The 17,022-nt window shown below is 40.2% G+C and overlaps 1 protein-coding gene across 2 annotated transcripts in view; it reads right to left on the bottom strand.

Annotated features, from left to right (window-relative positions):
• The window catches only part of tanc1a (tetratricopeptide repeat, ankyrin repeat and coiled-coil containing 1a), a 123,875-nt gene that overhangs the window by 21,643 nt on the left and 85,210 nt on the right, over nucleotides 1-17,022 (bottom strand). For both annotated transcript variants that reach the window (XM_036569901.1, XM_036569903.1), the window contains exons 9-13: nucleotides 15,706-15,990; nucleotides 13,543-13,685; nucleotides 9,728-9,959; nucleotides 8,935-9,101; nucleotides 5,213-5,820 (exon numbers count right to left, since the gene is read on the bottom strand). In XM_036569901.1, coding sequence (XP_036425794.1) covers nucleotides 5,213-5,820; nucleotides 8,935-9,101; nucleotides 9,728-9,959; nucleotides 13,543-13,685; nucleotides 15,706-15,990 — 1,435 coding nt within the window. The remainder of the gene's footprint in view (nucleotides 1-5,212; nucleotides 5,821-8,934; nucleotides 9,102-9,727; nucleotides 9,960-13,542; nucleotides 13,686-15,705; nucleotides 15,991-17,022) is intronic.

The following is a 17,022-nucleotide window of genomic DNA, read 5'->3' as shown; positions in this document are numbered from 1 at the left end:
CTGTCATATGATAAAGAGAGAGGCTGAGGTTGAGACTATCAAACCACATGGTAAACATGAGTCATTGCTGTGTTGCATTTCCTCACATATCAGGAATATATGTACCTAACAGAAGAGAAGAAAAGAGAAGAGAAGAGAAGAGAAGAGAGGAGAAGAGAAGAGAAGAAAAGAGAAGAGAAGAGAAGAGAAGGAGAAGAGAAGAGAAGAGAAGAGAAGAGAAGAGAAGAGAAGAGAAGAGAAGGAGATGAGCGAGATGAGATGAGAGGAGAGGTGATGGATGGAGAGGAGAAAAGGGTGGAGAGGAGATGAGAAAATAAGAGAGGAGAGCAGATGGATGGAGAGGAGAAAAGAGGAGAGGAGATGAGCAAATGAGAGGAGAAGAGTGGAAAGGAGATGAGATGAAAGAAAGGAGATAGGAGAAGAGAGGTGAAAATAAGATGAGGAAGAGAGAAAAAGAAATTAAAAGAGGAGAAGAGACGAAAAGACAGGCAAAAATAAGAGGAGAGGACAAAAGAGAAGACATAAAAGAGGAAAGGAAATAAAAGGAGGAGAAATAAGGGAGAGGAGGAAAAAAGAAATAAGAGGAGATGAACTGAGAGGAGAAGATAAGGAAGAGAACAAAAGAGGAGAGAGAGCAGAACAGAACAGAAGAGATGGGAAGAAGAGAGAAAAGAAGAGAGTGAAGAAGAGAAGGAGAGTGGAAAAGAAGAAAAGAGGAGAGTAGAGAAGAGACGAAAGGAGGAGAGTGGAGGAGAGAAGAGCAGAGAGGAAAAGAGGAGAGTGGAGGAGAATGGTGGAGAGAAAAGCAGAGAGCAAAAGAGGAGAGTGGAGAAGAGCAGGAGAGTGCAGAAGAGAAGAAAAGAGGAGAGTAGAGAAGAGAAGAGAAGAGTGGAGGAGAGAAGAGAAAAGAAGAGAAGTGAAGAGGAGGAGAGTGGAGAAGTGACTAGAAGAGAAGAAACGAGAAGAGAAGGAAAATGGAGAAGAGAAGAGGAGAGTGGAGAAGAGAAGAGAGGAGGAGAGAAGAGTGGAGAAGAGAAGAGAAGAGAAGAGAAGAGAAGAGAAGTGAAGAGAAGATCTTGTTCTCTCTGCTCAGTATTTGATGCTGTATTTGCTCCAGCGGACTCGTCCCTATCCATTATTCTGTGTCACACTGGCTCTGTCTGATTACATGCTGATTAATGCTGTCTAGACAGCTTCACGGCAGAGGACGAACAAACGAACGTCACTCACTCGTTTCTGTTCTCTCGCTTCTGGACAGCACATCTCGTACATGCTGTGATTAAACAGCATCTCCTTTTCTGTAAAAGGCCACGCATGACTAGCGTTTCTCTCCACCAAAGCATCGGCCCCTTCATAACCGGCCTCCATATCTGACCTGCGTTAAGTAGGCCATGCTGAACTTTCCGTGCCTCCTCTGGTTCGCGGGGAGAGGCAGCAGTGCTGGAACTCCATTAGGCCGCGCACGCTGCCAGGCTGAGCCTGGGCCGGCCTTCAGCTAAATGAGAGCGGTGAGTAATGTGTGTGAGGGTGGGCAACTCGCTGAAGAGCTGGTAAAATGAATGGGAGGGATTCAGAAGAGTAATTTCACACCCACACACACACACGCACGCAGAGACACGTACACAGCGGGCATCTCTTGTGCACGCATCACACTCCACACTGAACACGACGAGCGGGCTGGAGTGCCTCGCACTATGAATGATAATGCCGACCTTACAAACTCCGGATATTTACTGCAGTCAGCTATCAGCCCCTGAATGTCTCAGTGCTTTACCAACCCGGAGGACATTTGATGCTACTAAACAGTGTTTCATTTTGGACAATAATGGTTCTGTTTACATGCAGAGATTTTTGCCAATCTTATTGAATACATTCTGATTACAGATTAAGACCGAGGTGTTTATATGCACTCTACTCAACAATCTGATGAAAATCTCTGTTTACATGTGCACTACAAGTAATCAGATCCAAAATTACGCACATGCGTAGAGAACCACTTAGTGTAGACGTTACCATGACAACCAGCATCACTTGAGTCTAGTCAGAGTGAGATGAGCAGCAGTGAGCAGTGCTTGTGTTTTTACTTTAAAATGATGTCAGACTCGTAATTCACATGTACTTATTAAAGAAGGGCGAGAGGAAGATGTCGTGTTCTGAGACACATAAGCTGGACGTCCCGTCCCACCGCCGTCTTTTAAAGTTCAAAGCATAAACTTCCACTGCGTCCCAACTGCGCACTTAATACTAATACTAACTAGTGTTTGAGTATGTAGTATGTAGTATAGTCAAAGTTGAGTATACTCAAAAATCCACAATGCATACTTAGAACCAGTTGATTTTTGAGTATAGTAATGATGGACACTATTGTCCCACAATCCAACGGAAAGGGAGGAGGCTTTCGCGTCTGGAAAATTCTGAAAAAATGGATGAAGACGCGAGGGCAGCTGCAGTGGTAGCGTGACCAGAAATGGTGTATAAATGTGAGTTCATCCCAAATTTGTAAAATATTCTGTAAAAAAACAAATGTGTTATACTTACTAATGTTTTCATTTGTTAGCGTTTCTGTAAGAAATTTGTTTGTGAATGCACGTTAATTTGTTAGCTAGCCTTCAGAGTCTAGCTTGCTATGATGTGTGTTGTCATAGCGACGGTTCGTCACTTCCTTTTAGTAAGAATGGTGTAGTATGTTAATATTTTGTGTACTAACCTGTCGAGCTCATACTATTAAGATTAGTACGCAGTATATACTGTGTAGTATTAGTGTGTAGTACACAATTGGGACGCAGCCTTCGTCTCCTCTGCAGACCAGTTTCTGCTTCCGCCATGTTGAACATTATAATCGCGCATGCACAGAAAGTACTTTCTGATTGGGAATGTAATCAGATAGAAGCATTTACATGGGTATTATTCTTCTGCTTAACCAATTATTTACAGGATTACCCACCTCGTTCAATTAGATAGAAACTGTATTCCAAATGGCCCCAATCTGATTAGTCTATCCGATTCAGATGTTTACCTGGACGTATTCTATTCCGATTGAGCGATTTAGTCAGATTATTAATGGATTATCAGGCTGCATGTAAACATGGCTAATGTCAATTTAGACAGTGTTTCTGCTGATGGTAATATAATTACCAACAAAGTTAGCTTCTAATGTTACTCTATAATGTGCTTTGAATATAATTATAATGATATTCTGAACAGGCACAGTTACATCAAGTGGTTCTCAGCATCTATTTGGTTTGAAGCCAACATACCACAAAACTGGCGGATTGGCACAGAAACTTCACCCATTTTACTCAAGTTTTTGTTTCATTTGCATGTACCCTGGCATTCTTTACCAGACTGAAAATCTGCATTTTTATCTACATTCTACATTTAAATCATCTTTCAAAGTGGTTCAAAGTATGAATGTGTGCAGTTGATTAGTTGGTCATGTTCTGTAGTCATAACAGGTCTTGGCAGTATGACAATATTTATCGTTATTGTGATAAATTACACCACAGTATGTCAAAATAAGCTTTTCTGAGCATATCATGGATCATCACTGCTTAAAAAAATGCATGTTTCATTAGAAAGAGAGCATAATTAGTCCTGTTTAATTGGATTTAATGCATTGCAGTGTGTAAAAGGTTGAATGAAAATCACAGTACTTGTAATTTTAATAGTGTTTAAATGTGGCACTGCTTAGTTTCTTCCAACTTATCAGATGTCAGAAAAAAACATATAGTATAGCAACATATAGTGACATCATTTATCATGAAAATTTCTTGAAGCATCATAATGTTACATTTTTTCCATCACCCAGCTCTATTCTATAATTTATAGCATTTTTCTATTGCATATATTGTTAACTAACCATAGATTACTCAGTAAATTGTTTAAATAAGATGTAGCAATTAAAAAAATAACGTGGCATGTGAATTAAAGAGCAATCACTTCCACTACTACTATTCTAATGCAACAGAGGAGTAATTTTATATCATTGGGGACGATAACTTCCCAGACACAACAGGTGGTGTAACGCTGAAGCAGCTGCCCAGTGGCTTCTGTTATAAGTGAGTTTTGAGTCAATGGTTATGCGGTTATTTTTCTAAGTGCAGGGAAAGGCGCTGATATCATTTTCTGTGCTAATGAACTGTATAAATGGATGTGACAATAGAAATAATGCTGAAAAAGCAGACTACTGCTTTAAGATGGTGTTGCTTTAGAATAGTTTCAAAGTCAAAGAGACTTCAGGTGGTAGTCTCTCCAACGCTACCAGTGTTGTCATGCGTATGTGGTGTTATCAAGCACATGTGGGACCAGTGTAAAATCATCGCCCACATTTTTTTTTCTACATTCCCTACATTTTTAAGAAGCAGAATTGTCAATGATCGATTAGTTCATTTATAGCTAATTTATATCTGAAGAATTCATGTAGTTCAATGGTGCTTTATAGTTCATCGATGGGTCAAATAATACTTATATATTTATATATATGTATTTATATATATATTTATACTTATATACTTATATATATGCATATATTTTTATAGAAATGTATAGGAATAATGTTAATACTTTCTGAAATGTAATACTGTTTGGATTGTCATGTCTATAATGAAGAGCAAATAGATCTGCTTTTGATTATTAGGTCTTAAAGAATGCTGTATGGAGTTGAAAGCTTATATCTGCCAACATCCAGAGGAGGGAGCTCACATTTTCTTTCTTTGTCAATAAACCTGAGAAGATGAAACACTCCACAAGAGTTTGGCATCTTTTATTAGCCCCTATTTAGGTATACAACATCATACCGCTATTTCAATCTGATCCCCTCCAGACTTGGAATCTGAATTTAATGTATCTTTACATTTAAAAACAGCACAAGAATTTTATTTTGGTCAAAAAATGAGCACAAAGCTCATACAAACCAAGCGCTAGGAAACATTAGCCTGTCAGCTATGTTCTAATGTCTGTATCTGGTCCAACCTGAGCAGCACATAAGAGCCTGGCCTATCTAATGTTAGGGGAAACACTACGTTACATTTACAACATAAGTTTTATCTGTACTGGGCATTTTTAAAAAATCCAAAATTGATATGTTCTCATTTTTTGGCCACATGGAAGGAAGATCAACTGATGTCCAATTGCCTGTAACAAAAATTGGCTGATTTTAACCTGTAAGCTAGTCAACCCTTCCATCTCTAGAAGAAATGACATCATGACTCACCTGGGATCGCACAGGAAATCAGTGCTCTCTCCATCGGCCCTCCATACCAGCCACTCCCTGAAAGAGGGGTGGCAGAACATGCGGGTCCGATCGCGCCGGGCGATCAGAAAGCAGGATAGCGCCTCCATGCGCTGCTGGAAGTCACTCCACTCGAGTGCCCCCCTCAAGCTGCCGGCATTAAGTGCCCGGAACAGCTGCTCGTCAGTGAGTGGGTGCAGCGACGCCAGCGCCACGTTCAGCACAGGCAGAACACGCTCAAACGCTGCAGCTGAGGGAAACTTCATGTTGCATTGCAGCTGGTAGAGCTCACACAGAGACACAGGTATGACCTTATAGCTGGAGCTTTTGATCACTAGGTGGCCCTTCTCCAGCAGGTCCAGAGTCAGTTTCAGGTACAGGTAAGAGCCCTGGCTGCGGGCCACAAGGTGCGAGCTGAGCTTGGAGACGGCCGCAGGCTCTGCCTTGCCATTGATGGCGATGTTGCTGAGGATGGCGGTGCTGTGCTCCATGCGGTGCTGCAGGTATGAGTGAAGGTCGCCCACGATGGCCTTGTTATCATGAATGTCGTCTAGGGAGATGATGGGGAAGGGCAGCAGGCTGGTCACTTCCTATGGGACACATAAACAAACTCTTTTAGATAAAACAACAGCTTGGCAAAAAATCAAATATACTCAACTTACCCCAAATGTAGCCAGTCAACAAGACATGTTTTGCGTCTGAACCTTCTTTGGTTGCATTGGAGCTACAGGGTTAACATAGCTAACAAGTAATGGAAGCTTATCTCAGACCAATTAGCAATATGCAAACTGCATAAATCATCAAACACTTTGCTAAAGTAACCTCAAATAGACTTGTTTAGGTAGTTACTGTCACTCTATCTTAATGCGATCTGTAAAAATGAACAAAAACAGACAAAATTTAGGTTTCAAACTCTTTTTAGCTACGCAATTTTTTTTTTGTTTATTTTTATCACAAAGTCTATTTGATATTACTCTACATACTTGAAGGCAAGTATGTGATGATTTAGATGTGCAGTTTTCACAATGTTAATGGTGGGATACAAGCTTCCATTATTTGTTAGCTACATAAAAGGGGAAGTCCACCAATTTTTCAGAATGTCTGCATAATTTAACTGTGAGTAAATAATGTTATTCAGAGTGTTTTGAAAGAAGGTTAATTGTAGAGAAACGTACAGCTTCAAATGTCTACAGTGATGGTGATAAGAGCCAGACATTGCAACACAATAAAAAAAAACAGCCATTTTATTTACTATCTGAAACAGTCGATAAACTTGCACATGTTTTTACATCATTGCTGTCCAAATAAAAACATTCTTAATTTCTTATGAAAGTCCAAGTGATTTTGGATCATTTCCGTTGTTCCATTCATCATGAAATTTCCCACATTGTAAAGAGCAGCTGGTGTGTTCAAATGGTGTAGAAAAATAAAAACACAAAAAAGGAAGACACTTGTTTTTTGGACAGTGGCGATATTAAATGTTGATAAATAAAATAGTGGTAAATCAAAGAAGAAGAGAAAGTTTTCTCTGCATACTATTTTGCCTTATAATACCCTGCAAAGTGCAAAGACAGAATCATCTAGAAATTTAGTGTAAATACCCTCAGCAATGAGGGTTTAGATAGCACTCATGCTCTAATCCCAGCTGCCTTGAAAATCAATACATCATTACTCATGAAACTCCTGCATCCGTTCAGACATCAGCAGCAGCAGCAGGGAGAGTTTAGACAGCGCACTGCAGGGACACTGAACAAATACTTAAAATGTGTCTCTTTAATACAGAGCTTTGCCATATAAAATAAAATCTGCATAGGACAGATTTTTATAGGTGTGAGGAAAGGTCGAATTTCTAAAATATAACTTGCCCCACAGAGTTCAGAGTGCAGAGTTTTCAATGAATGAGTTCAAAATGTCTGATTAAAAGTACTGAGTCAGTTTGAGTTAGCAAGTCCAGCAATTTCAGGCCAATTTCAGGACACCATCCTGAGACAGTGTGTGTGTATGCAGTTGTGTATGTGGAGGGGTTGACGGGGGTACAGGGACACACTGAACATCTGCACTGTTGCATCAGAGCCACTGACTCTCTTACATAAGCCCCCTCACTGCAGGCCACAGCCCAGGCCATTAAAATCATCTCTGATCAGAACAGGATTAGTACTGGCTGCTAAATAAACAGAGTGGCCTCTAAACACCAGCCAGCAACACCAGCTCTGAAACACTAGCCAGAGCAACACCACCACCTAACATCAACCAGAGCAAGACCAGCTCTCTGACATCAGTCAGAGCAACACCAGCCAGAGCAAAACTAGCTCTGAGACATTAGCCAGAGCAACACCACCACCTAACATCAACCAGAGCAAGACCAGCTCTCTGACATCAGCCAGAGCAAAACCAGCTCTGAAACACCAGCCAGAGCAAGACCATCTCTCTGACATCAGCCAGAGCAACAATACCTCTATAACATCAACCAAAGCCAAGACCAGCCCTCTGACATTAGCCAGAAGAACATCAGTTCTGAAACACTAGCCAGAGCTACAGCACCTCTATAGCATCAATAAAAGAAACACCAGCTCTCTGACATCAGCCACAGCACCACCAGCCAGAGCACCACCAGCTCCAAAACACCAGCCAGAGCAACACCAGTTCTGAAACACAAGCCAGAGCAACAACACCTCTATAACATCAGCCAGAGCAACACCAGCTCTGAAACACTAGCCAGAGCAACAACACCTCTCTAACATCAGCCAGAGCAACACCAGCTCTATAACATCCAGTGCAAGACCAGCTTGCTAACATCAGTCAGAGCAACACCAGCTCTGAAACATCGGCAGAAGCACCACCATTTGTACAACACTCTCTATTAGCTCTACAAGCTCTATTAAATCAGCTAGAGCAACACCAGCTCTGTAACATCAGCCAGAGCAACACCACCTCTATAAACATCAATCAGAGAAACACCAGCACTATAACATTTGCCTGGAACATCATCTAAATCATGTAACCATGACAATGTGAACCTTCCAGAGATATTTATAGATATAGTTGCTGGATTGAAGAAGGTTTGTGAAGTTGATGACATCACACTTCTAAACTATTCAACAGTTTTCCGTAAAGTGAGATATCCTCCATGTTTTCCACCATGCATACCAATTTGTTTCTTTTTCTGGGAGTCTGTTTTTCTTGTAGCCCTTTTTTGAAAGTTGCCTGTGCCTACACATCAAGGTAAAACAACTGTAGTTGGATATGGATATGAATCAGCCAAATCTCCATTTCCTGTCAAAGTGGTCAGTTATTGGCTATGGTAAGCTGTGAAAGGCAATACACTCTCTGATCATAGTCAGACAGTTGGCTTGTGAGTCTATAAAAGCACCAGTTACTCATAGGCAGGCATTCAGTGGGAGTAATGTTAAGGCCTAACCAACACGGCATGAGTGTCAGCTCCAGTCCTGGAGGAACAGTGTCCTGATTTGGTGACATCCTTGCTCAAAAACACGATACATTACATCAGTTAATAACCACGATTATCAGGTTTGACTAGGAAAAAAACAACAAACCCTGCTTGCCACAGCCTGAATCACCGTCTCACAAAGTAAATAAGCCATCATTAGAAAACAAAACCTTCTGAATAAGTTACATCTTAACATCTTACATCAATAAGGTACAGCTTCATCATGGCAAACCAAGGCTGTATTATGTGAACTCACCACCAGGTTAACTCTGACGGTGACAACCAGTTTGAGCCAAGTGGGGATTTTGGAGATAATCTTGGTGATGAAGGATGCGATGGTGTCTCCGTAGTCCGGCTTGTGGAACTCAGCTTCATTCAGACCATCCACTAGGATTATATAGTCGTCCTCTGCAATCTTCCTCTCTGCAAAAATAATGGACACTTAATTTGTGTAAAATATTTCCATAAGTTGTTCTTGTTTGTTTGCTCCTGTTTATTATAGCTATTTCTTGGGTAGACATATTTAACCCCTAGTACAGTACAACAAACAGGAATAAGAAACTAGTGTCAACAGACTGTAGTCTTTATTATCAACAGAGGCAGCGAAATAGAAGTTACCATCCACCACCTGCATACTATCGTTATCTGAGAATTAGCATCACAGTTTAACCTTTACAAGTCACGTTTATTGCCGATGGCAACAAGAGCAATTCTGTGAAAGTGCACATTCTAAAATATTCATAAATACAATGTCTGTTTGTATGTAGTAGATATTAAAATTAGAATTTGTTGGAACGTTTTTGTTCAGTAGTTTTGCAGTAATAAAAACATCTTTACATTTCTGCCTTGTTTTTGTCAAAAACAAGTAAGAAGTGTAGACGCAAAAATAGAAAGTAACAGTATTAATCGAATAACTTACATATTTAATTAAACATTAATTATGTAGCTTTACTTATTTGAACCATTTTGTACTAAAAAACCGAACACTGTAATACACTGTTCTCTTCAGGAACCCTGTGTTTGAGTTAGTCTGCTGGAGGATGTCTCACCCTTGCGGAGGAGGATGAGGGGCTCCAGCACTCCGCGCCGGAAGGCTGCGGCGGGGTCCTGTACGCAGGAGCGCAGGCTCAGCAGACTCTGCAGCTGATTCTCCCTCAGCAGCAGCTCCCTGTAAGCCCCGAGCCTGGGAGCACGACACAGCAGCGCAGACACACTGTGCACAAACTCCGGCACCAGACACGTGTAGGTGTTATCAGCCTGGCAGTAGTGATACGCTACCACCTGCAGGGAAGAGAGACAGACAGTAGGGGTGTCAGTCTCTGATCTTACACTGCATCTTCAGGAAGTGATTCAATGTGTCAATAAATTTCAAATTGCATCACAATTTAATTGGATTTTTTTGGTACAAATCACAATATACTGAATACAAAAATGTGACTGGAGGAACTATTTACAAGGTAGTGAAATATGGACAATAAAAACAATACATCAATTATAAAGACTGCCTATGAATTTTATTCAGAAAATGAGCATAACCTTATTGATTATTATTATAATCAGACCTGGTAAATCAACAAAACTGCCCTAATCAGATAAACAGCACTTAAAGCTTTCATCTTTGAGACAGAGGAGAAAATTAAGCTGCTTCAGATCTGAAAGGTGTTTCTGTCCATCCTTCCACTGTGAGAAGACAACTCAGCACTATGGGTCTGAAAGGATGTGTAGCTGTCAAGCCACCACAACTGAAAAAAGCATATAGACAAAAAAGAAAAAAAAATGCAACACAAACAAGCTGCTGATGTTCCCAGAACAATGGACTGACCACCCCAGAGTCCAGACCTCAACATCACAATGTGTTTTGATTACTTGGGTTGTGAGAAATTGAAAATTCAACTTCTAAGAATGAAATTTGTAGGTGTGGAAAAAAATTCCTACACATTTCTTTAAAAAACTGAAAGTATGTCTGCTAAAAAAAGGAAGCTGTAGTAAAGCCAACCGACATATTTAATTGATGATGTATGGACTGGTGACCTGTCCAGGGTGTTTACTGCCTTCCGCTCAATGACCGCTGGTATAGGCTCCGGCTCCCCCCGCGACCCAGTAGGATAAGCAACTTAGAAAATGTGTGGTAGTTGATGAGGCTTCTGTGTAACAACATGTGTTTTCTGCTTTTTTTCCTGACGCTGGAAAATAAAATTAAATAAATTTGATGGCCTCTGACTTCGGTACAGTTTCACAGATGATATAAAAGTGTTCAATCTGAGCTGAGAAACAGATTCTTCAGTTAGAGGGTTAGGTGGGCTGTGTGGGTTTTAGAGAAACTGCTCTTTTTACACTCCACAATCAGCTTTCCTTATGAAAATGTAACCTTAACCTTTAGCACAGAGACAGATGGGATTCAAAGTTCTGTCTTTAAATTCTGTAGCAAAGTTAGAAGCCACTTGCAGAAACGCTCCGGTAAGCAGTGTACAATTTTCCGCTGCTACTAGAGCATCTTAAGCCCCCTTAAAGCTGCAGGACGCACAAACACACAGACTGCACTGAGGCGGCCGCCAGATGGCTGATTAAAAAGGCGTGACTAGGACGCTCAGCAGAGATGAAGCCCAGATGTAGACAGCAAACATGTTCCCCACACACACACAGATACGGATGAACTGGAGCGAGGTGTCAGAATTGCATGGGAGGTGCTGCTGTTCAGCCAACGTTATATTAAATTTTAAAAATGCTATCAGATGTCAGGAGGTTTTTTTTTTTAGTCAAATGGCAGAAGCGTTGAGAGATATGCAGTGTAATCTCCTGCACACTATGAACAGCAGGAGCATTCACCTCTCACTGCCTTCACAACTGCCTGTGCTCTTCACTCCACGGTCATTGATTACAAGACTACATTCACTGTGGTGTTTTGTTATCTGTCAAAAAAACTATTGATGTTTTTTTTTTTGTAGGCGTGTTTGGGGGTGGAGATTCGCTGTGAGTGGAAACCTAAGGCTGCATTCAACTAAAGCTTGCAACTGAATTTTTGACCTTTGACTAGGAAAGACCAAAGAAGATGCCCCCTCGACTGGGAATTCCTACTTGGCTCCGAGTTCAGTGTATGGGGTCATATTAACATGCTCAAACTTTCAACAGTGGTATAATATCACGTCTCTACTTTTAAATGAGATTTGCAACATACAGACACAGTAGTTGGTTAAATCTAAAGCACTGATCATAGATGTGCTATTCTGAGGAGGTAAATGCATTATGAATGGTAAAGTTATAAGTTATAACTTTAGCTTATTAGCTTATTACAAACAATACTCATTTACATGGAGGCATCCATGAGTGCGTTTACATGCACTCAGTAATCTTATCACAATCTGATTTCTGCAGTTATCTGATTATTCAAATGGTCAGGTAAACATCATATTCCGATTTCGTAGATCGGAGTAAGGTCTAGAAATCTGATTAAGAAATCTGACAAAGAGAGCTGGGTTTTCAGTAATCAGTAATCTCAGCACATGTATACTCTTACTCTGATTTCTTTCCAATTTCTCAGTCTGCACATGTGTGAACAGACGGTGGTACTGGAAATAAGGGAGCACTGTTGCCACGAGACGCAGCAAAACACTTTCGGAGTTGATGCTGAAACCAACTACATGCTTGACGAAATGAAAGATTTAAATATTCTTCATCTTCTAGATGATGTATGTTCATATTTTCAGGTAAAGTGGCTTGATGTTTTTTAAAAAAGCCGCAGTATGAAGTTTGAGTTTTACATTACATAAAATTCACGTCTTCTTCTGTGAGTTTATTGGCTCGTTGCAAAGCAGAAATCCGATTATTGCCTAAATCATGCAGACCTGGAGTTTCCCATTATCTGATCACTCAAGTGCATGTAAATGTTTTGATTGAATTACTGACAAATTCTAATTTTTGCAAGTATCGGATTCTTAAGTGCATGTAAATGCACCAAGTCTTTCCCCACTTTTTACCCTTAACCTGCAGAGGTTGAAAATTCCACAATTCCAAATTAAAACTTCCTACTTCCAAGTTCAGTCAAACACAGTAACAGCAACACAACATTTAAACACGAATGCTTGTACGAGAAAGGAAGCCAAAAAGACAACGAACTGTCCAAAGACATACTGTACTGTGTAAAAGTCAGAGACCATCCTGCATTTATTTAAATTCCAATGTAAATGGCTATTAATTAAAAGTCAAAAGGAAATATATTAAAAGGAAGAACATTTGCAAATCAAACCAAGAAGCTGCTGGTGTTCTCAGAACAATTGACTGACCACCCCAGAGTCCAGTCCCTCAATATCACTGAATGTGTTTGGGATTACTTAAATGGTGAGAAGCAGAAAATTCAATGAACGTCTGAGACTGAACTTTGGAGGTGTGGAAAACTATCCCTGCAGATTTCTGTGAAAACTGTAAGCCTCCTGAAAAGAATGGAAGTTGTAATAAAGGCAAAAAGTGGACATACAAAAAAAAATATTTAGTTGTGGAGGTTTCTGGGTAATTTTCTGTTAAACATATGCTTTCTGCTTTTTCCTGATGCTGAAAAATGAACTTGTCCCTAATGGTTGCAAAATAATTGAAGGATGGTCTCTGTAGTACTGTAGATCTTTAGAGTTGGGTTGTACAGCTCTGGATGAAAGCTGGCCACAATGATGAGTTTCTACTCAACCTTCCTGAACCCTGACATGGCTGACTAAAGCCCTGCCCCTTGCTGTGTCCTGGCTGATGTGGCATCTGGCACAGTGACATTAGAGCACATTTTGTTAACAGTTCAACTTGCGCATAGCTGTACATCGGTGTCTGTTGTCTGTCAACGTGCTGTGCTAGTTTTCACGTTAGTGTATTTTTGCGTGCGCACCTTGCTGGCCAGACGTTTGACGGCCTCCTCTCTGTGTCGGTGTGTGTCTGGAGTGGGTGGACAGCTGCTGCTGCGCATGGGACTCTGAGCAGGTGGGTTCAGCTGGTTGCCCTGGCTAGACGGCTCACCTCCTCTACTACCACCTGCCACACACACACACACACACACACACGAACACACATACACACAAATACATTCACATTACAACTGCACAACAGTCCACTACAATGAAGATATGTTAAGATCAAACTATTCTATCCCAATTTTCTATATAGCCTGAAGAAAATGAGGCAGCTAGCATTAGCAGCTAGCATAAAGTTTTATGCTCACTGCATTTCATACAGCGGGAAACGCTCTGGGCCTCTTTCAGAGAAGGCCCAATGATTTCTGGAAGCTGAAAAAACATCTGTAATTTTTTTGTTAAAAATTATTGTGGTAATACTCTTATTATTATTGTTTAATTTGGGTTAAAATCCTGAAAGACAAAACTGTAGATAGAGCAAAGCACGCTCTCCTATTGATCAAGATCAAGACTCTGTAGACAGGCTTACCAGCTGTGTGTCAGATTTCTCTCAGTGGATGTCACAAAATTTCTTACAACTTCATAACAAAAAAACTAAAATACTGATACTTGGTTCTCTGAAAATGGTTCTTTAGCTTCATATACCAAATCTGTAGTACGAAACCTGGGTGTGATCTTAGACCCGCGTGTAAACACAGTCGCCTTTTATCATTTGAGAAATATTGCTTAAATTCTGCCTTTTCTGTCTCAGAGCGACGCAGAGAAACTTGTAGAAACAAGTAGCATTGATCACTGTAACGATCTTCTTACTGAACTTCCTAAGAAAACAGTACATCCTTTATAACAAAATGCATCAGCATCCTAACAAAAACAAAACAGAGAGAGAACTGCACTGGCTACCTGTATCGTTTAGGATAGATTTTAAAGATCTGCTATTAGTTTTTAAGCCTCTAAATGACCTTAAAGCATCGCTTACATCATAGAGTGTCTGTCTGTTTATGTTTATGTTCTGCAGATGTTAGATCTGCAGATACTGACCTTCTACCAATGTAAAATACACTGCAAAATTCTGTAAAATACAGAACAGGCCTTTTCAGTTATTATGCTCCTAAATTGTGGAACTCAATTTCACCTTCTATTAGACAGTCAAGCTCAGTTCACACTGTTACTGTCACACTGCCTGGGATTGATCCCCAGCCTACAGTATAGAAGGCAGAGGTGTTACTCACTACACTATACCAACCACTATACTATCCACTCCACCAAATTTCTACATCTCTTTGGTATTTCTTTTTAACTTGATCTGTCATTGTCTTGTCTATTACTATAAAACATTATCACCTGTTTGTAAAGCACTTTAGGCTGCCATCAGAATCAGTAACTAACTACCAACATATTTAGGAAGTGACAGTGGGATCAACCAATCGGGTTTGGATTTACAATGGTTGAGACAAATTTTGTGACACAAAAATATCACTGTAGGTCTTCTGAAAGTTCTAGATACATCACTGACTGTGAATTTAGGTAATGGCCAACCAAGTTTCAGTCAGTTGTTACAAATGTAAAAGAGTGGTGGCAGCTCTTTGCCAGGAATCTTTACTGAAGGTGTCACTGTAAAACTACAATAAACAAGGTCAAATATATGTTAATGCCTCTTAAATCTTCGATTAAAACGTGTTGCTTTTTACAACCTTTAAATGTCTGTGTTTAGTCTAGAAAGGCCAAGAAATGTTTGTGTGCACCAGTGGTAGCTTAGTGCTAACATACTATTAGTCATCAGAGGTTTTCTGATAATTATGACCCAAACTGAAGGCTTTGCTCTGCTAATCATGGCTTACCACTGATTTTATGAGTTATGAGTTATAGCATGAAATTGTTTCAAAATGTAAAAAAAAAAAACAAAAACAAATGATCAGTTATTGGTATTGGACACAGCATGTTAATAATCAGTTATTGTTAATGGCCCAAAAATTATATATTGGTGCAGCCCTAGTTAAGGTACAAACTCACATCACTGCATATTCAAATATACAAATCAATATGTGGTTATTAAAGCAGCATGTGTCTCAGCATGCCAGTCCTGATGTTAAGGACTGTGTAGGCTATCTGCAGCGGAGTGTGTGGTAGTGAGTGACTCTTACTCTTGGGGGACGCTCCAGGGCTGTTGGAAGCGATCTGTCTCATCCGGCCTCCGTGACAGCTCAGAGCCACCAGCCTGGAGATCACTGCCGTCTTTCCAAAGCCTACACTGCCCACAACGACGGCACCCCGCCCCGGTGCCACCTCACCGCTGCCCATCAGCACCTCCTCCAGACGCTGGAACAGCCAATCACGGCCCATAAACACAGCGTCCATGGTGACGCTGGGCACCTCGAACAAGAGGGGTTTAAGCATGATGTCTACTGGCTTGTATGGGGTGAATCGAGCTGAAAAAGATAAATAAAACACAGACATGAGGCTACTTAGAATAATAATTTATATTGTGTTAGGTGTGACAAAAACACTATATGAAGATAATACGATTCAGTCAAAAATAAACAAAAACATTTACATGTTTTGATATATGTTTTTAGCCCTTTACATCCTGAGACCTGTACTTGGGTCCACACTTGATGTTTATATGTTATTTTCATAATAGATAATGAATAATTCTATTTTTTAAAGGAACGCACTTAAACACAATCTTAATCTGCTGCATCTGTAACATACAGAGAATTACTATGGAAAACAATTTCCTTGAACTGAGTACAAATTTAAAACAGAAGATCAGGGCTGACCCTAACAGCATTTTACAGGCTTTGAACGCACAATCCTGAATCATCCTTTGAAGCATTTTGAAGCTTTTTTAGTCATCCGTCTAATGGAACAGACACACTTCCTTTTTAATCACAGCTTTTTTTTTAAGTTTTTAATCTCACATCCAACAAAACACAATCCTTTTTTGACTTGCCATGTTTTTTATGGCAGGTCTCTTTTTCCTTTGTGCCTAAATGAAACTCCACAGAGATCCAGTCAAATCAGATACTTCCACTTTCTATAGCATTCTAAACTACAACCCCAATTCCAAAAAGGTTGGGAGACTGTGTAAAATGTAACTAGATGTAAATACGAATGATTTGCAAATCTCATAGACCCATATTTTATTCACAATAGAACGTAGAACACATTTTATCATTTCATGAAAAACATTAACTCATTTCGAACTTGATGGCAGCAACGCATCTCAGAAAAGTTGGGACAGGACTGTGTCTACCATTGTGTAGCGTCCCCTCTTGTTTTAACAACAGTCTGAAAATGTCTGGGAACTGAGGAGACCAATTGCTGGAGTTTTTGAGAGAGGAATGTTGTCCCATTCTTGTCTGATGTAGGATTCTAGCTGCTCAACAGTCCTGGGTCTTCATTGCTGTATTTTTCGTTTCTTGATGCACCAAATGTTTTCAACTGGTGAAAAGTCTGGA

This window comes from Colossoma macropomum, unplaced genomic scaffold (genome assembly GCF_904425465.1).
Source record: "Colossoma macropomum unplaced genomic scaffold, Colossoma_macropomum, whole genome shotgun sequence".
Classification (NCBI taxonomy): Eukaryota; Metazoa; Chordata; class Actinopteri; order Characiformes; family Serrasalmidae; genus Colossoma; species Colossoma macropomum.
This window is presented reverse-complemented; position numbering and strand designations above follow the sequence as displayed.